At 41.9% G+C, this 20,987-nt stretch overlaps 1 protein-coding gene across 4 annotated transcripts in view; it reads left to right on the top strand.

Annotated features, from left to right (window-relative positions):
- Nucleotides 1-16,012, top strand: part of LOC108681507 (chromodomain-helicase-DNA-binding protein 7) — a 45,596-nt gene extending 29,584 nt beyond the window's left edge. For 2 of the 4 annotated variants that reach the window (XM_018170542.2, XM_047885666.1), the window contains exons 5-18: nt 350-400; nt 628-928; nt 1,486-1,565; nt 1,805-1,950; nt 2,130-2,248; nt 2,559-5,153; nt 5,367-6,164; nt 6,448-6,674; nt 7,242-7,515; nt 7,826-7,992; nt 8,498-8,646; nt 9,109-9,316; nt 9,591-11,883; nt 12,089-16,012. In XM_018170542.2, coding sequence (XP_018026031.1) covers nt 350-400; nt 628-928; nt 1,486-1,565; nt 1,805-1,950; nt 2,130-2,248; nt 2,559-5,153; nt 5,367-6,164; nt 6,448-6,674; nt 7,242-7,515; nt 7,826-7,992; nt 8,498-8,646; nt 9,109-9,316; nt 9,591-11,883; nt 12,089-14,893 — 10,213 coding nt within the window. In that variant the 3' untranslated portion in view covers nt 14,894-16,012. The remainder of the gene's footprint in view (nt 1-349; nt 401-627; nt 929-1,485; nt 1,566-1,804; nt 1,951-2,129; nt 2,249-2,558; nt 5,154-5,366; nt 6,165-6,447; nt 6,675-7,241; nt 7,516-7,825; nt 7,993-8,497; nt 8,647-9,108; nt 9,317-9,590; nt 11,884-12,088) is intronic. The other 2 variants (XM_018170544.2, XM_047885672.1) reach the window with 2 other exon arrangements.
- Nucleotides 16,013-20,987: the final 4,975 nt, after the last annotated feature.

Genomic DNA, 20,987 nt, shown 5'->3' with positions numbered 1-20,987 from the left:
AATGTTCACTTGTTTATGTACCATTCAATGCAAAATGTTGCTATACATTAATTTTTACGAGCTTTAATTGATTTCAAAGAACCACACTGACATTCACTGTCCCCTGAAGCATTGCTTTGAAAACTAAAGTTTGATGAGCATCGTTTGAAATCGGACAGGTCTCCTACGTAAATTTGGTTTTCGGATGAGAGAATTGCAGATAAGAAATCCTGCATTCCATATCGGAAAAATCCTGTCTATACTAATTTCATTGGTGATTAATGTGTATGAGGTACTGTGATACAAAATATAACGCTTTTTACTAATTATTGAGTGAGAATTTATCTCAATGTAACGTTTTTATTTACAGAACTCCCAAAACTCCCAAAGATCCAAATGAACCGAAGACGCCGAAGAAAAGGCAAGTTTTGTCAATTTGTATTAATTAATGCATGGGGGAATGATTTCAGTGATATCTAACTAAATGAACGTTTTAAAATTTAAATCATGTCTGGGTGAACAATGTAGTATTACTTGAGCTTTTCGTCAGAGAGGAATATTGGTTACAAAGTGGTGTAGATATTAAATAGGAACATTAATTGTTTGCATGCTTACATTTGTGGTACAATGAATGTTTCACTTGTGCAGAGTTCGAGGGAAGAAAGCATTGGAAGCGCAGAAAGCTGCTGCTGAAAATGCTTCCGCTGCACCCGGTGCCGATGAGATTGCAGTTAGTGCGGATGATTCAAGCGCTGCTCTCGGAGAAGCTGAGGTCGTGCCTGAAGCGGCGCCCTGCGTCGAAGAGTCAAACGAAAATTTGACGTCTGACATGGAACCTACGGCAGATGGTGAAACTGCTAAGCTGGACAACGTGGGAGATGGAGTGGTACCTGCTGACGGCGAAGAGAAGCCACTCTCGTTCGGGGCTGCTCTTGACCAAAGTGCTAAGGTGAGCACTCATAATCCTCGGGTATTGCTACTGCATATCCTTAATATCCTAAGTATGTGTTTAGGACGTAGCATTCCCAGGCTAAGCTAGCGCGCACATGGACTCTTCTTGTCAGAATTTTTCTCTTCTTCTATTAATCTTGTTCAAATGAGAAATTAGTTAATCGAGAAACTCTTGCACTCGGTTATAAATTCTTTGCTTATTTCTCCTCCTAAGAACATCTATAATCTCGAAAGACCGATCTAATACGCTAGAATTTCAGCTGCAGCTAAGTGCAAAGATCGACACATTCGTATCAAGCAGTCCTTCTCTGCACAATGTCCGTTGATTTGTTAACTGGCCTCCTACCTCGGTAATTGATATCAATGACATACAATGAGTAAATTTTTTAGAAAGGTAGTATAATGATTATTTGCAAGTCTTATTTGTAGCATGAAAAGTTTCTTATTTTTTCGTTCTCAACAGGTTTTCATATCAAGTATGCAGGTAATCGTAGTATTCTCATAATAACTGAAAAGTCATTCATTTGTAATAAGTTTCTTCTCCGTCTTTGGCAGGAACAACAAACTACAACCCCTAAGCCCAAAAAACCCAGAATTAGGAGCACTGCCTCATCTAAAAAGAAACCTGCTGCTAAGTGAGTGTTTTGATCGTTATGAGCATAATGACTCGTAAATTCCATATATTCGTGAAGTTATTCAAATTTTTGGCCCGTTTAATTACATTCCCATTGAAATTGTTGTGTTGTACATATCACATTCTAGAAATTTTTTTAAATTGTAATGGGCTTCTTTTTGGAGTTGATGTGCATTATGTTTTATGCCATAAAGTAGGTATAATTTAATACCATAAAATTTATGGTATCCTCATTTCAAGGTTGGCAATACCTACAAAGCGGAAAAGGAAGAGACGAGGTTCTGAATCTGACTTTTCGGACAACGACGAGCAATCAAAGAAAAAGAAAGCTGCCAAGGAGGAAGAAGACGACGATCCTAATAAGAGACGATCTGGTCGAAATCAAAGTAAGACAATGCCACTTTCGACTTTTCTTTACCATTTCGTGTCGCTGAACAACGTACTAATGAATTCTTCTCGCTTGTTATAGTCATATTAATTATCTCGTATCTTTTCGTTCAATTGTTCATTTAAGTTATCGCGCAGACTTTTTTTCAATAACTTGATGATGATTTCCTTGTTGCAGCAGCTGGCTCCCGTAAAAAGTACATTGATGAACTGGACTTGGACTTGTCCGACGACAACGACTCCCCTGCCGTTGCCCCGGCTGGCTCGGAAGGCGACAGACCTAACATGGTTTATGTGGTAAGCAACCCGAATTTTCAAACTGCCTTCACTTCTTAGAAGCATTTCATGCAAGAACGGTAACGGTGAATGTTTCATACAGATTTTAAACATTCAGAATAACTCAGTCTCGAAATTGCTGTTTCGGTACAGTAAAATAGGATAATGTGATTAATACCATATACTTAGTTTGATGACGCATTGGTTCAAGTATCGTCTACATTTTGTGCAACATTGCCGATTAAATTGGTTGAAATCCAGACTTTTTACATTTTTCCCACCCCAAAATATTTTGCACATGTTGTATGTATTTTCGAATTAATCTTTCCAGGACCCTAATAATGAGGACTCAATGGTGGTTCAGTTTATTCTCAATATGCGCATGGGAGAACGCGAGGTAATATCCGACTCTGAAGATGAGGAAGAGAAGCCAAAAGCTAAGAAGCTAGAGACTACTCAGCCTGATAATTCTAAATCACCTGATGAAACTCGAAAAACCGAGGCCGAAGCTGGGAATGAAATGACGAAGCCTAAAGAAGAAGAAACTAAGGCCACAAGCCTAGGCGAAGAGGCGAAGCTCGAGGACCAAACTGGTGGAGAAGAGAAAATGGAAGTTGACGGCGAGGAGACCAAACCTGAGGTCAAGACAAATGAGCCTATCAACGACACATCCACCTCTGAATCTCCGAGAAAAAAGAAATCTTCTGGAAAGAAAATCCCAGTCGAAGAATACTTTGTCAAGTACAAAAACTTCTCTTATTTGCACTGCGAGTGGCGGACAGAGGAGGAGCTTATGAAAGGAGATAAAAGAATAGTTGGTAAAATTAGGCGCTTTATGCAAAAGCGTTCGGCTAGCATGAACATAATGGACTTTTTGGAGGAAGAGTCTTTCAATCCTGACTACATCGAAGTTGACAGAATTCTAGATTCCTCAGAAACTGTTGCTGAGAATGGTCAGATAGTCCGCCATTACCTCGTCAAGTGGAAGTCTTTGCCTTATGAAGACTCCACGTGGGAGCTCGAAGACGACGTCGACATTGCCAAAATTGAAGCGTATAAACTCTTCAAAGATCCTCCGCCTCGCAACGAGCGCAAAGTTAAGAAGCGGCCTTCGCCCAGCGAATGGAAGAAGCTAGACGAGAGTCCAATTTATAAGAATGATAATTCTCTCCGGGAATATCAATTAGAAGGACTGAATTGGCTCAATTTTTCATACTATAACTCGCACAACTGTATTCTAGCCGATGAAATGGGTCTTGGCAAGACAATTCAGTCTCTAAGTTTTGTACATTCTTGTTATAAATATGGTATCCGAGGCCCATTCCTCATCATTGCACCGCTGTCGACCATCCCCAACTGGCAACGCGAGTTCGAAAGTTGGACTGACCTGAACGTGATTGTTTATCATGGTTCACAGGCGAGCCGCAACATGATACTCGAGTATGAAATGTATTTTAAAGACGATAAAGGCCAAAGAATCCCTAATCTTTTTAAATTTAATGTGCTCATTACAACATTTGAAGTGATCATCACAGACTGTGTAGAACTGAAAGAGATCAATTGGCGTGCTTGCATTATCGATGAGGCTCATCGTCTCAAGAACAGAAATTGTAAGCTTTTGGAAGGGCTTCGCTTGATGCACTTGGAGCACAGAGTTCTGTTGTCAGGCACGCCACTGCAGAACAACGTCACCGAATTGTTCTCGCTTCTAAACTTTCTGGAGCCTTCGCAGTTCGCTGATCAAGAGGCTTTCATGAAGGAGTTCGGCAAACTAGAGAGCGAGGAGCAGGTGAAGAAACTTCAAGCTCTCCTCAAACCCATGATGCTCAGGCGTATGAAGGAAGACGTTGAAAAAAGTCTCGCTGCTAAGGAAGAAACAATCATTGAGGTTGAGCTCACTAATATCCAGAAGAAATACTACAGAGCCATCCTTGAGAAAAATTTCGAGTTTCTCAAGAAAGGCGCATCATACGCTAACGTGCCGAGCTTGATGAATACTATGATGGAGTTACGGAAGTGTTGTCTGCACCCTTACTTGTTGAACGGGGCAGAAGAAACGATCCAATCTGATTACAAAGAAATGATAGGTCACAACGTCAGTGAACCCATCGATGTATACCACAACGCCATTATTCAATCATCTGGCAAAATGGTGCTCGTCGACAAGCTTTTGCCTCGGTTAAAGCAAAACGGGCACCGAGTGCTCATATTTTCTCAGATGGTTAGATTATTAGACATCATTGAAGACTACCTCATCTTCAGAAAATTTCCATACGAGCGACTGGACGGCAGAATTCGCGGTAATCTCCGGCAGGCGGCCATCGATCGATTTTGTAAACCTGATTCTGATCGTTTTGTGTTCTTGCTCTGCACTAAAGCTGGAGGCTTGGGTATCAACTTGACAGCCGCTGACACAGTCATCATCTACGACAGCGACTGGAATCCCCAGAACGACCTGCAGGCCCAGGCTCGTTGCCATAGAATTGGGCAGAAGAAAAACGTCAAAATTTACCGACTGCTTTGTCGAAACACGTACGAAAGAGAGATGTTCGATAAAGCTTCACTCAAACTTGGTCTTGACAAAGCCGTCCTACAGTCTATGAATACTGACCAGAAGCCTGCTGCGGGCGGGAACGCTCTTGGTCTCTCAAAGAAAGACATCGAAGACTTGCTGAAGAAAGGTGCCTATGGTGCCGTCATGGAGGAAGATGGCGGCGATGACTTCTGTGAAGAAGACATCGATCAGATTCTTCAGCGACGTACGACGGTAATTCAGCACGAGAGCGAGAAAGGCTCCAGCTTTTCGAAAGCTTCGTTCTCAGCGTCTGCCAACCGTAACGATATTGACTTGGAGGATCCTGACTTCTGGAAGAAATGGGCCAAGAAGGCTGAAATAGATACAGAGGTTCACGAGAAGTCAAGAAAGGTAAGGCGTTTATATTGTTTAATTATGTCAATTGATATATTCTACCTGTTGTGAGTTCCTACATGATGACATTTGGTCATGCTAATACTGAGGGGTTGCTTTACGAAGTAACCTCTATGCGTGCAACTTATTCTCTTTCAGCTGAATTTACTCAGATTCTCTAACTGACAGCTGATTTTTACATCGTGTGCATTGAGCTAATTATGTTTACAGCAGTTGATCATGGAGGAACCTCGGCGTAGAGCCCAGATTCGACGATATGGCCATGACGAGTCTGTGGTGGACTGCAGCGATCTCGAGTCTTCTGAATCTGACAAGGAAGGCAAAGAAAACAATGAAGAGGAAGAGGAAGAAGACGGTTCAGTAGGTGATATTAACATGCGCAGCTTAAGAGCTAGCAAATACCGTCCCAGAGGTGGCCGTGGTCGCGGCAGAGGCAGTCGCGGAGGCAGGTGGGGCCCAAGAAGTTCTCGGTTCGCCCCTGAAGAAGAGTTCAATGATACCGATGAAGTCAGATACGGATACTGGACTAGGTCAGAGTGTTTCAAAGTAGAGAAAGGTTTGCTAACCTACGGCTGGGCGCGATGGAAGGAAATCTTGAAGAGTGCCGAGTTGCGTTCAGCGTGGGGCGAGAATCACGTGCAGGATTGTGCTAGGATGATTCTGCTCTACTGCATCAAGTTCTACAAAGGCGATGATAAGATTAAAAGTTTTATCTTCGATCTCATCGCGCCTACTCTGGACGGCGAAACCAAAGTTCATCGTAATCACATCGGCTTGTCAGCTCCCGTTCCGAGAGGTCGTAAAGGCAAGAAGAAGTTGCGTGAGGCCAAGATGGTAGCATCGCTCATAGAAGGATCTGATTGGGCAAAAGACGATAAATTCGACCCAGACATCCATCTGGATCAGGGCTACTCTCGTCACCTCACAAGACATGCTAACAAAGTTCTTCTGCGGGTCCGTCTTCTCTTCTATATCAAGCAGGAGATCGTCGGAGACTTGGCGGAGCAGGTGGCTTATTTTTACTAGAATTCATGCACATATACAATTCCTTTCCAACAATAGAGTGAAAATAGATTTTGATTGGGTATCTTCTAGTATAAGTTAGCCCAATTAACCGTTGGTTTACGGATAGGTAAACGGTCGTCAATATTATGTCTTGAGACTTTGGCACTTTCCCATTAATTATGGGAAATATTTTTCGCGAGTGAACGCGTGTGCAGTAAAACGTAATCTTATTATTCATTGCGACGCATCCTCTAATAATAAGTCAACTGTAAATATTTGTATGCAGATCGAAAGTGGCGCGAAAAGTGCCGACATTCCAATCTACCCACCACCGACGGAGCTGCCGCCCAAACCGTGGTGGGACGCAGAAGCGGACAAGTCACTGCTGGTTGGCGTTTACAAGCACGGCTACGAGCGCTACAGCGTCATGCGCAACGACCCCGCGCTTTGTTTCCTTGCCAGATGCGGCCCTCCTGACAAGGCAGCGCTGCAGGCTGAGATGAGCATTGCAGTGTACGTCACTCGCGAATATCTTTTCTTTCCTTTAAAGATATTCAAGAAAAGATATTCATTTATTTTTTTACCTTTTTAACCCAATTATCTTGATCTGGAAATAACTTGTCCAAGGTTTAATTCTTGGTAGAAAAATGCAGATTGATTGTGTTTCAGTTTACTTGCTGTATTGATGTAAATATGTTATGTAATTTTTAAGACATTCTGAGAAAAATACAACACTGAATGCAGATCGTCAATTTTCTTGAAGCTTGAAAATCATAATTCATTACTCTCGACTACTCATAATTGAAATATTCAATACATCAACATCCTAGTGGTATTTCAGCACATTAGAATGCTCATCACTCATAAGTATCAAAACGACTCGCTTCTATAAGATGGCTTGCCATAGCCATTAGCCACATCAACTGTATTGTCACTGCACTGCGTTTGAGCTCCTTTGACTTGATTCCGATTTTTACACCAATTGAATTTTCTATTGTGCATAAACTAGTGTACTTCGAATTTAATGTCTGGTACATTCTTCCATCATATTGATTGCGATAATTTTTATGTGATTTGCAGGAATGAAGAGGACATGGATAAGGAAGATAAAGAAGACGACAAGGAAGACGAAGACTCGAACCACACGCCGTTGCCCGGGAGCCCGGCCGTGTCGTGCTCCACTACGCGCTCTGACGAAGACAAGCTTGAAGACAAGGACAAAGAGGAAGGCATCCATGCGGTGCGACAGTACCTGTCCTACCCCAGCACATCTGACATCAATGGCCGCCTCCGAAGGGTCGTCACTTCTTATCAGCGCAGCAACAGGAAGGTCGAAATGCGCAATGAAGTCAAGGTTAGTAAGCGTAGGAATTTCAGCCAATCGACTTCTCTGTTCCTAATATGGTTTTAAATAGAGATGGATTTATACTTTCATAATAATGTAGATTGATGCCTCCTTTAGAAGTATCTAATTTCAGCGGCATATCTGTGATAGGCAAGTCTTGTTCCCGTTCAAAGTATTGATATTTACGGAATCAAGTATTGCACCGAATTCTATGTTTGTACCGTCTAATTACAATTACTAATGTCGACGACAAATCGTACTAAAGATATACTTCAAGTTTTGTTTGAATTATTTGAAGTTGATTGCGTGTATCCTGCAGGGGCTCGACCACTACCTGGCGGACAAGATATTGCGGCGTGAACGAATGGCCGAGTACATCCGAGAGCGCGAGCTGCGACGCTCTGACTACAATCAGCGGCGCTGGAGCAACAGAGAACAGGCTGAGTTCTACCGCACCATTTCCACTTATGGCGTCGAGTATATCAGGTAGCTGCGACACATTCACCACCGCATTATTACGTGATTAAGTTTACCATAGTTTTATTTGTGCACGCAATGCGTCAGAACAAGGGAATAAGTAAGTCAGTTTTTCGGTCCATTGGTCACTCTGAATTGTAGGTGTAAAATTCATTAATAATTTCTTATAAATCTCGCATTTTATTGTTATTGTTGTAATTATTATTATTGTTGCAATTATTATTATTGTTGCAATTATTATTATTGTTGCAATTATTATTATTATTGTAATTATTATTATTATGCAATACCATACTAAGGTATATTCTTTGAAGAAAACCATGTATACTCAAATTATAAGTACCACTATTGAATTTTTTATCAGCGACTGCTAGTTAAAGCAAAATTTACATAGTAACCCGATATTTTCATCTTTAAAAGGCCGAAACTCGTCTCATGACTTGGTCTGTAATCTTGTGTTTCCTCATTTACATTCCTTCATTTGACTACAATCTTATTTTTTCTGTGGTGGCAGGAAAGAGAAACGTTATGACTGGACGAAGTTCCGTCAATTGTCTCGCTTGGACAAGAAGTATGACGAGACGCTGTCTGAATACTTCCGTGCGTTCATGGCCATGTGCAAACGGCAGTGCGGCATCAGGCTCTCCGAGGGCGAGAATGCTAGTGAGTTCAGCCACATCTCGAATATGTTGCATGCCCTATGAGTGTTATATCCTTGAAGACTGTAGATCGGTTTACATGAACTCGCAATTTCAAGTCCTTTCACTTTTATTTGGCAAAACGTAGTTTACTTAATGCCTTTTATGCTGAATTTCAAGTTAATGCTTTGTGGTTGTGAATACATTAATGCATTAGAAGCATTAATTTTGTTTTAACATCAACCTGGTTTCTCCGGTTTGAGATAATTTTTGCGGTAATCAAGTCACATATACAGGATTTGTTCATTTATGCAATGTGTAGGCATTCACTAGCTCAATGAATTGATTTTATTTAGATTAAATTTTTATAGAAGTGCATGTATTAGTTCCATATTTCTTCCCCTTCCATTAAGACGATTTTTTTTATTTTGACTATTTGTTATCACTTTTTTCATGTTCATTGCTCATCCCTGGACTCATTGCACAGAAATTTATGCTGTGGGTGTTGACCGGCTTCCTGAAGAGCGAGCTCGTCGCGTGCTGGAGCGCGTCGACCTCCTCAACAGGTTGCGTAACGACGTCCTGCCCAGCCCCGCCCTAGAGAGCGCATTGCAGCTCGCACTGCCATCAAGAGATATGCCTGACTGGTGGATCCCTGCCAAGCACGACCTCGACCTCATCAAGGGAGTAGCTCGGTGAGACAACATAAAAAAAAACTTACGACCATAGAAGGGATTTCCGTTTTTTGCATAGGCGATTACATCAATCCTATCTTTATCTCCTTAATTTCTGATAAGAAAATTAGCTTCGTTTACACGATGGTGTATATAAACAATCGAGATGGCAAGAGAGCAAAGTTCTTATTTGTTTAGTAGCGAGAAGTATTACTTGTGTATTCATGTTGGCGTTGTACATTAATGAAGTCCTTCTTTACACGATTACATTAATGAAGACCTTCTCTTCTTGCAGGCACGGTTTAGGTCGGACAGACTACTATATCCTCTACGACAACGACCTCTGCTTCCGAGAGATAATCCGTCGTCACAATTCTGGCGAGCCTCTCATTACGGCGCAGGAGAAGAACGAGCTCTACAAAAAGTTTTTCCCTGAAAAGATGCCGAAGCAAGGAAATCAATTACCGCCTGAAGAAAAACCGGTACAAAAGAAGGAAAATGTCGACATGCCAAAAAAGGTGGAGGTTAATGCTGTTGAAAGTGAAGCGGAGGGAAAACCTCTGAAGGCAGACGAAAAACTTAACCCGGCTGAAGAGAGTAAAGAAAGCGTACCTGAAATCAATAAAATAGATGAAAAGGAGCCGGCAAATATTGATGATGAAGCTGCTAAGATGGAAACCGAGAAAATAACTGAAGAAGACGAGCAAGAAGCGCCTAAATCTGAAGGCTCGCCGAAGCTTGATGAGAAATCAGGGATGCTTGATGAAAATGAAACTACTAATCTTTCGGAGCTAGGAGAATCTCAAAGTGCTGTTGTGGCTCACTCAGATGAAAATGAAATTACTGATCGTGAGGCAGAGAAAATTAGGGAAGAGTCCATTTTAACATCCAATCTTGCCTCTGGTGAAACTATGGAGCAATCTGCCATTGCCGCCCCTTCGGAAGCCAACCCCAACAAGAAAGTCGAAGAGGGAGAAAAACCTAATTCTAATGAAAATTCAAATGAGAAAGAAGAATCCAAGTTAGATGACGTTGAAGATTCGCAACCCAATCTCGAGTGTAGCCCTGATGGTTCCACTGTCGGTGATAGAAATAACGGAGTTGAAAATTCTTCAGACGCAGTTGAAGCCAATCAATTGATAGAATCCAGAACTGAATCTGAAAATGATTCAATAATAAAGGCTGACAAATCTGAAGTTAAAGAAGAGTCAATTCAGAAGGTGGAAAATACTGATATTAAGAATGAGGAAGATGTTCCCTCCAATTCTGTGAAAGAGGAAGAAAAGGTTGACGAAGAGAAGCCTGATCTTGAGTTAATACCGGTCAAGACTGATTTGAAACCAAAGGATGCGTTGCTCAGCCTTCAGCAGATGGACGAAGCCATGGCCAAACTGGGAGCTGCCAACCTCGATCCCTTGGTGACGAGTGAGCCCACCGTCGCACAGCTCCTGGCGCAGTCAGCCGCAAATCCTATCAAGTGGCCAAAAGAAAGAGCTATACAAAATAGGGTTGAACATATTATGTACGCTGTTGAGAAGAACAGATGGCCTGTTGACAAGTATTTTCAGACCACTGATTCCGAATCTCGTGATATGTTGTTGCATCACCATCATCAGCAGATGCAGCAACAGCAACAGCAGCAACTACAACATCAACAGCAGATGCACGAGTCTGAAAGACAGCGAGCGGTTGATGCCGAGTTGGAGCGAGCTCAGCTCCATGCTCTCTTGCATCCAAACCTACATCATACGTTAGGTTTGAATAAGGGAGGACTATCAGCAAGTAGCCTTAGATCATTCCTCGAGTCTGAAGGAAGAGAGAAATTATCTCAAAGTGACAGCAATGCCCTACGTCAGTTGCAAGCTCTACAGGGTTCTCTTGATCTTACGATTCGACCAGTGTGCAGTAATGCCAGTCAAGCTCAGCTCGTGGAAAGCATGGCTGCTCTTGCCCCACCTCCGAGGAGAGGGCCTGGTAGACCTAGACTGGATGACCCGTTACGTGCCGCCGAGAAGCGGATGGCTGAGCAGCTTCACCATCTCCAGCCTCAAGAGAAGAAGCGAAGGAAGCTAGACGAAATTGTCATGGGACTTTCAAGTAAAAGCAAAGGTCCTGATCAAATCACCTCGCTCCCTAAGGATACTAATCCTCTTTCTTTATTGAGAGGCTCGGCTGTTTCACTGTTATCTCGTGACAAAAGTATTCTAACAAACGCTATTTCTAGTCCTCGCCTCTCCACTAGTATTAGTATATCTCAGTCTTCTGACCACAAACGGCCCGACAGCAGAGACGGGCCGTCAACTCCATCCAAATCAAACCACACAGTGGATTCGTCTAGTGGTCGACTTGTTAACAAAACCGATTTACCTCCGGGCATCAGCTTACCTCCAGGAATTGAACTGTACAGACCTAATGAGAGCAAAGTCGATAAGTGGCTGGAACAACACCAAGGCTTCCTTGGTGAGGGCTCTCCGTCCAAGGAAAGTGCCTCCAGCAGTTCAAGTCGCAAGCGGCGTTTGGAGGACTGGAGTTCTCAACTCACTGGCGAAGAGCATGTCCCGCTAATACATTCCAAGACTGGCCAGAAAGTGAGTTGTACTTTTTTCTTTTTAATCTCATAGATGATAGCATTTATCTACATGCCTCATTTTAGCATGTCAATCATTGAGACCAGTTCTCTACTCCTTCTATCAATGATGTAATATTTCAGGTCTCGACTTATTTATATATTGTTGAAATTTATGTACATTTTATATCGGGGGCTTTGCCTAAAATATATTATCTAATTTACAGGTACCAAGCAGCGATTCTCCCAAGTTGAAAAACCTGCAATTGTGGCTTATGGAACATCCTGGATTTGAAGTTGATCCCAACTGGGCTGAGGCGATGACCAGAGAGCGTTTACCCTCTCTCACATCAAGCTTCCCCGATATCCACAAGCGCCTTGCAGATAAAAGATTCCAACATCCTAGTTCATCACCTAACCCCCCTGTGAGCTCGCCAGCAACAGCCACTCCCCCTTCGGCGTCCCCCTCCTTATACCAACCGTCCCCGTCGCCGAAAAGTGGTCACATTGACCCTTATGATCTTAGAAATCCACTCACGCTTTCTGCTCTCACAGGGATCGATCCAAAAATCCTTGCATCCATTGATCCTAAAACTTTGGCATGCCTCGACCCTAAGATGTTGAGTGCTTTTAAAACCCCTGGATTAGATAGCAAATTACTTGCTAGCATGGGCATGGATTCGAAAATTTTCAATATGCCTTCTTCGCGATCGCAAGATTCTCCTAAACCTTCTACCTCACATTCCCCCAAAAACGACTGCCGAAATTTATTGGCTGGAATAGACCCTAAGATAATTGCTGGTCTGGATCCCAAAATGCTGGCTGGATTAGATCCAAAGATTTTGTCCAGCTTAGATCCGAAGATAATGGCTGCCTTACTGGATCCGAAAGGCATGGGTGTTGGACCGAGTGGTAGCGGCGGCACCACGACGCGCAACAGTAGCCCGAGTCCCAGTGGTAGTACCAGCAGTGCAGGGAAGTCTCGCAACGCACATCAGTCAAGTCCTCAACTCGATTATAAAATGTTAGCGGGCATGGATCCCAAACTCTTGGCAAGCCTCGACCCCAAGATGCTGCAGCATGCAGGCTTTGATCCCAAAATATTAGCATCCATGATTGGTGCTGATCCGAAGATGTACGGTTTTGACCCAAAAATGATGGGTTACAATTTTGATCCAAAATTATTGGCTAATCTCGATATGGACCCAAAGATGCTTGCTAGTTTGGACCCTAAATTCTTGGCAAGTCTAGGGCTTGATCCCAAAATGTTCGGTATTGACCCTCAACTGTTCGGAGGAGCAGAATCTAAATCTAACTCTAGCAATATAGACTCAAGAATGCTCGGAGGCCTCGATCCCAAGATTCTTCGCAGTCTTGGTTTGGACCCCAAAGCAATCGCTAGTATGGACCCTAAAATTCTTCAAAGTCTTGGGCTGGACCCTAAAATGTTCGCCGGTGCAAGTGCTGAACCTAAAGCCCCTGCTGGCATTGATCCAAAACTCTTAGCGAGTTTATGGCTCGACCCGAAAATGCTTTCGAATATTGATCCCAAGTTACTAAGCAGCATGGGTCTTGACCCTAAAAGCATGGCAGGCCTTGGGTTCGATCCTAAAATTTTATCTGGCGGAGGTATTGATCCCAAGCTACTTGCAGCGTCTGGTTTTGATGCTCGAATGTTAGCGAGCATCGATCCGAAAGTTATGGCTAGTTTGGGCATCGATCCGAGATTATTTGCTGGCATGGATTCAAAATCGATGGCCGCTCCCGAAACAAAGCCTAATTATGACTCCAAGATAGGAGGGTTGGATCCTAAATTTCTTGCAAGTTTGGGCTTTGATTACAAGACCCTTGCTTCTCTTGATCCCAAAATGCTTGCTAGTCTTGGACTTGATCACAAGATGCTTGCTAGTTTGGACCCTAAGAACTACCGAAGTCAGAAGAAGGCGAGCGAGCCTCGGCGGCAATCAACGAGCAGTAGCCTAGACACCAACAAGCTGATGGGAGGCTTGGATCCCTCACTGCTAGCTAACATGGATCCTAAGATGTTGGCTAGCCTTGGTATCGATCCTAAGCAACTCGGACTGGACCACAAGAAAATAAATCTGAGTAAAGAAAACAAAGCATCGTCTTCGCCTGCTACTTCAATGCCGGGAGGCTTTGACGCCAAAACTATGAATGCTCTTGATCCCAAAAATTTGCCTTTACTTGACCAGAAAATGCTTGCTAGTTTAAGCATGATGGATCCTAAGATCTTGGCGTCTATGTACGGTGGTATTGATCCTAAGCAATTCGCGGCATTGGATCCAAAGATGGCTCCAAGTTTTGACCCAAGGATGCTGGCCAGTCTAGATCCTAAAGTTTTGGCGAGCATGGGTATTGATCCTACGATGCTGATGATGATGGCTGGTATGCCTGGCATGAGCAATCCATTCATGGGCGGTTTGCAGGGCTTCGGTATTCCTGGCCTCGGTATTCCAGGCATGCCTCAGACTAGCGAAGCTCATGCCTCAACCTCCAAAAGCAGAGACGGTGGAAGTTCTTCTAAGAGCTCGTCTTCACAAGCTGCTAACCAGGCAGGGCTTCTATCAGGGATGTTTGGCGGCGCTTCGGCAGCCAGTTTACTATATCCGCACTTGGCTGGCATTCCATCTTTCCCAGGGATGCCTCAAAGTTCTACTTCTTCGTCTTTGCTCAACGGTCTCACGTCTCCAAGCGGACGAAGTCCACGTCTTGAAGCCGGCCAAGATCAGCGAGGCAGCTCTTCTAAACAATCCCAATCCAAAGACAAAGTTAACACAGGACTGTCGAAGGAAGAGAGAAATATGCTTAAGCACATGAAAGCCGACAGGCTTGCCCGTGAGATGGAGTCGCAACCTTCCGAGCCACCTCAAGATTTGTCTTCCCCCAAGGTATCACAGGAGCAGCCGGAGAACTTGAGTCGTGCCAACACCCCGGGAACTACTTCTTCATCATCGGCTGCTGTCGAGCCTGCACCTGATGCTGCTGAACCAGAAGAAAAGGAAGACGAATAAACTATCTTCAATTCTCACAGTTTTCTAGCTCATATTCATTGTCAAAAAAAGTCACTTAATTTATGTAAAAAATTCGTTCATTAACTAGAAAAATCTTCTTTGATTTTTCTTGTACATTTTTTAATAATGACAAAGAAATATTTGTTGAAATTACCGACATTTTGTTTTTACATCCAGTGAAGACGGTGAATCAGGGTCACAATTGACAGTATTTATGGACCTTTTTCGTTGTCGGTTTCAACCAAATTTCACACTCGTACGGAAGGCCTACGCTTATGTGAATACTGTACCTTTTAACTTTGTGTTAATCCGTTTAATATATTTAACACGTGGCTTGACTCCGCTCGTTCCCATGAATATTTTCCTTCTCTCAGAGGGTGTGGTTTAGTTTTCTCGTTACTATTAGAAAATGACGTGATTATGCGTTGTTTGTATTTAATTTAAATTATGTAATTTATGTCTCGCGTTAGAAAGTTAAGAATTCGCAGCAGGTGAAATCAGGGATTACCGCCCCACATAACTCGTCTTAGGTATTTATTACATTTGAAGTTGAAGATAATATTTCTATTTTGTGACACTTCTTGTGAATTACCTGACATTCTTAACTTTCCGTTATTTGCCGTGCTTAGAGCTGAGCTCCCGTTTCTCTCCACTTGACCAGAAACTGTGATACTCAATTGACGTGACATCTGCTCCCCTTGACGCCACATTCTTGGAGTATTAATTGCTGGAAATGTGGGTATTGATTTGTTGTGCAAGTCTGAATATCCATGACTGCGTGCGACGCAGCTTTGTTGAACAAACAATTGTATTGTAGTGTTGTGCTAAGGACTTCTACTCTAGATCTGATTATGGATAGTTAGATTCAGGCATACATTCGTTCAGGTGTCATTTCGGGAATTGAAAAATCAGTTTCACTGTTCCAGTAGAAAACACATTTTATAGTTAGTGTCTCTTAAATGTGCTTTATAAGTCGAGTACAACTTTTTTTCTTGTTTTTCTTTAGGAAGGCTCTACTCTCTTGCTTGTAAATACTATGATATCGAATTTTGTAAAACGTATGTAAATTAGTGTTCACTAAATTAAAGAGGGAATATAGTGAACATGTTTTATATTATATAAAGATTTTCATTACCCTATAACCATCTAGATTTCGGAGACGTTCTTTGATCGCCTGTCGCTTACTGCGATCAATGTCTTCGTAAAACTGAACTGTTGGCAAGAGATTCATTTCTCCATGGAAATAATACTGTAATTGATTATTCAGGCAATATGCGTCGTTCTTCGAGATTTGAATACAAGGTATGGAGTTCATTGATTTTGGAATGTGTCTTAAAACATCAGCATGGTTGAGTAAATTAATATGTTTATCTTTGTACCTATATAACTTTGTAATTATTAGATCAGCGTTTCCAAATACTTGACACAAGAGCTGCTCTCTGAGCAGACCATGACGGAATACAGTTAAGAATGGAATAACCATGATGGTTTTGACTGCCCATTGATAAGAGGAAGCCTCGTTTCAATAATGCTTAAAGTTATAATTTTCCATTTTTCATAACTTATACTTTTTAGTCAATATTTACGAAAATACGGTTGTGTTGTCACTTATTCCTAGTGAGACGGCACGATCGTTATCTTGGTACTTGTTTGGGACGTAGCCGTCCCAGGCCACGATGAATCGCCGCCTCTGATTATCGTTCATACGCCCTCATTTAAGCCACCTGATGCACGATGCTGTAGCTTGCTTCTCGCCGCTGGTAGTGTTGCAGGGGAGGCCAATCTGGGATTGTGCTCAGGAACACGTCCAGTTGTCTCTTGAAGGTCTCCAGGGTGAACTCCCCCTCTATTAGATCCTTAGGTAGAACGGTAAACAGCCTTGGCCTTGCCACGGAAAGTGATCCTTCCCGCAGGGATTGAAATCTGACTGCGGATCTGTTACGTAGTGAGGGGATCTTGCACAGTCTCCCCTTTCTCTCGTTGTGATATGTCTCAATCCTGAAGGCCTCGCTCTTGAAGTTTGGCACCATTCCGGTTATCATTTTCCATGTGTACAGAATGACATACCTCTCCCGTCTCGTCTGCAGTGAGTACAGGCCCAGGCGCCTCAACTTCTCCCAGTAGTTCAACTCTTCCATCCCTCTGATCCTGGAAGTGAAGGTTCGCTGGACACCTCCCAGTTGCCGCACTGCGCCGAGTGTGAACGGGGTCCAGGGCTGGCAGCAGTATTCAAGAGATTGGTATTACAAGGTCTCTAAAGAGTGTGATCAATGTCGTTATGCGATGTCTGGATACATTCTCGATATCGTACGCTGAATAAAAATACACCAGCAAAGTATTTAAGCTAAACATATTGCTCCTCGGTTTGCCAGAGATCCATTTTGACATTTTTAATAGTTGCCTTATTATTCTAGCGATTTAATCTTTGTAGACGGTATGAATGACCGATTACGGTGTCCTTGTCATTGGTGTTATTTTCAAATTGTAGCATGGGTCAAGGTCACTTGTTGATGAGCGTAAATATATGTCCGACAATTGTTTTGCTGTTATTGTAAAAAATGATTTTGGTACCTGTCTTCAACCCCAATTCTATTTTCCAGTCTTACTTTATCAATGGTTTCGAATCCGTATAGCGATAACTATAAGTTACCATTAGGTACTATCTTGAAGTGTTGGCAGGTGGAAGGTATAGTAAGCCATTTTACTGTTGGCAATATATATTATGCTTGCTTACAAAAACCTCGTTCTCCTGATCACTAATCAACACTCCTAGCGTAAGAAGAAGCTATTGACTATCCTTCAGGCGTGGCTGGCCTCACAAGGCGTGGCGGTCCAGCGTGTTTGGTGCCCTCAAGTGTGGTTGGTATCCTCAGGCGCGGTAATTGTTCCCGTGTGTAGTTGGCGATCCCAAATCAGGTAGATACGTAATTCTCCGGCCAAGACTGGTCTAATCACTGGCCACTGCCATGGTGGCCTTCCTGGAGTGGTTGCGAGATATGGAGCGATCTCTAACCTGGCGTGGTCGCCTCCTTAGCGTGGTTGCCCCCTGAATGAACCCTCCTACAGACGTGGAGCTGCATGGACCCGTCTCCGGAGCTCTAATAATAACTAAACAAGGAGAAGATGTTCTTTTCTCACATTCTTACATTTCAGATCCCGGTAATATCCCAAGGCCTCAATAATCGTAGATAGCCGCACAAGCCGCGCCTGTAAATTTTTACAGGTATCAAGCGAGCACATAAACAGTTTCAGACAAATATATGTATAAATTATTTACACAAAGCTAAACTTACGTTACCTATTTTAATTTGAAATCAAAGTATTTTCCGATTCGCTTCAAATTTTACTCAGTACCGGACCGGTCGCGCATGGCCTCCATTTTCCGTGAACACTTAACCCGCTTGGTGGCTCTCTTACACTTGTGATCATATTTCATAGCTCGTAGGTACTTTTCAGGAGGATGGGAAAAGGCCCAAGGCAGATTCAGACATGTTTTGGTAATTTGGTCTGAGTTGGTGTCGGTCAATATCTATGTCGGATACGGGCCCGTAGGTGTTGCCGGGGCCCGGGATATCAGATTCAGACACTCGGACTCTCGGAGAACCAGGACGTCCATTCTGTGATTTTGACGCACAGACCCAGTTCTCAAATAGGACATGCAGTGCTGGGCAACATAAGCACACCTACGGGCTATGGCCTAGGGTTAAGAGATATTGTCAGGGAACAGAACAGCAGACATGTAAAGAGTAGGGGAGCTTCCAAGGTTACTGCCGCTGGTACTGTACTGGTATACTCCCATGGATATTATGATTTCTGAAGTAGACTTAGATCTTAACATGTTACATGAATACCTAACAAAAAGAAGCCTGGTAATAAAAAAATTGAACTCTCTAGTCTCTAGGTATGTATTAATTTTAACATGTAATGCGGTCAAAATTTTCTAAGGTATATATATATATTTTTTAACTTTGCTTCCTAGTCAAAAGAAGCTAGCAATACAAGCCTGGAAATTATTTACCATATGCAGTAGTGGGAGGCCTAACTTTTGATAACACTTTAGCAGTGTTTGGTCTAGTTGTTGAAAAGTTTTGGGGAATTTATTATGCCAGATATACCAAATACTGATCAAAACTACCAATGTTGTGTTCAACTACCACATAATAATTGTGAGGGTAGTTTGGTCTTGCCAGAAAGTTGTAGCTTAGTTTTGTTTATATAAAACATTATTTCTTTTGAAGTCCAGTGCTGTTTCAAAGTTCAAACTAAGTGATATACCTATGTAGGTAACATACCTAAGAAAAAATCAATGTCAATTTCAGGCTTTTGACATTTAATTATGTTATTTTAGCAACTTTTAACTGATGGGGTATGCTTGATGGATAGGAGAATAAAAATCAACTGAGAAAAAACTAGCTTTTTGCAGCTCAACATTAGCTGTCAGAAAATAGGGTTTGTTTCAACTTCAAGTGTGTATTATATTTTTTACTTTTATCTTTTCAAGTTTTCAAGATACATTATGTCTGATGCAAATGATCAAAAAGAATCTATGTCTGAGCTGGAAAGAGCTGCTGCAGAGCTAGACTGGATTGCTGTCCATGGATATGGAGATACGTCTCCTAAGAATGATGAAATTCAGCAGCGTGCATTGAGAAAGTTTAAAGAAAATCCATTCATACCCATTGGTGAGATAATTCCTTATGATAGGTTTTTCCTAAAAAAATGTAAAATGAAGGTCCTCAGCTTAATAAATTATTCATAATATTAATATAGAAAGATTCACAGTATATGGTGTCACATGCTGAAAAAAGATTGATGCGTTTTTTCAGCTCAATTATCTATATTGGCAAACCGTTTAATCACATTTCAAATGAATGAAGTTGTAATTTTCAGTGACATTAGTCTTGGTGTCTTATAAAATAGATGAAAGTTCAAAGCTCTTTGCCAATTATATTGTTAGAATGTTATTCCTGCTCAAAGTGCTTTCCTACATAAGATTCACAGGCCATTTATTTGGGCAGGATGCTTGGCAACTGCTGGAATATTAGGATTGGGACTAACAAGTATGATGAAAGGTAACCAGAAACACTCCCAGCTCTTCATGAGAATGCGTGTAACTTCACAAGGACTGACTGTTGCTGCGCTGGTCATCGGAGCCATTTTTGGAACCAAGAGCATGTAATTTAACCAGGGCTCACCATTTATGCACTGGTAATTGGAACCAAGATAATCAAACACAGCTCTGGTAATTTCTTATTACTATTGTTTAGTTGTAATACATTTTTTATTGTTGGCATGCTGTTACCAGGTGTTACATTAAATAAACTTGCAATTTTTCATTTTATGAGCCCTGCACTAGAAGCTCGAGCATTTTTTTCATTGGTCTCTCATTGAAAACGATCTGCATTGAACATGAATCACTGCATAGTTGTTATTTGTTTACCCTTCTTAAATTCCTCTTGATTTTCTCCATGAAACCCATTTTTCACCGATTCAGATGAGCACTCAAATAGTTGAGATATATCTAGGCAAATTCATGTTCTATATTGATGAATATTAGCCATGTATGCAATGCTGCATTGCTGCTCACTGATATTTGTGTGAAGTGTACATAGTTTGGCATTCAACGATGTTTTCATCTTTGAAGCAGTGCATTTTTAAATTATCAAGTACTAAAAAATTATCTTTATTTTATTGATATTATTTATTGATTGATATTATGGAATCAGCATATTATAACATAATGTATCTATAGAAAATCTTCGTTCATATTGATAAGTCATGTAAATCTAAATCTATGGGAAAGGGAGTAACTATTTATTAACTCAGTTAAATTTGGAGCTAAAGCTTTATTCTGAATTATTGCCATCGTATTTTGTTATTGCCCAGCAGATTATTTTATTTATTGCAATGTATGGAATCATTGGAAGCATAGACAGCTCTCGTCTGGCTGCCAAATCTTCACTTGAAATATTATTGCAGTTGCTGATCTTTCCTATTGCCTGAACTCGAATATCTTCCAAGAATTATGAATGCATATTACACAAGTTAAAATGTTCGGGCGCCAGGCCTGTTTTTATATTTAAAAATGAGCAGT

This window comes from Hyalella azteca, unplaced genomic scaffold (genome assembly GCF_000764305.2).
Source record: "Hyalella azteca isolate HAZT.00-mixed unplaced genomic scaffold, Hazt_2.0.2 contig264, whole genome shotgun sequence".
In the NCBI taxonomy this organism is placed as follows: domain Eukaryota; kingdom Metazoa; phylum Arthropoda; class Malacostraca; order Amphipoda; family Hyalellidae; genus Hyalella; species Hyalella azteca.
This window is presented reverse-complemented; position numbering and strand designations above follow the sequence as displayed.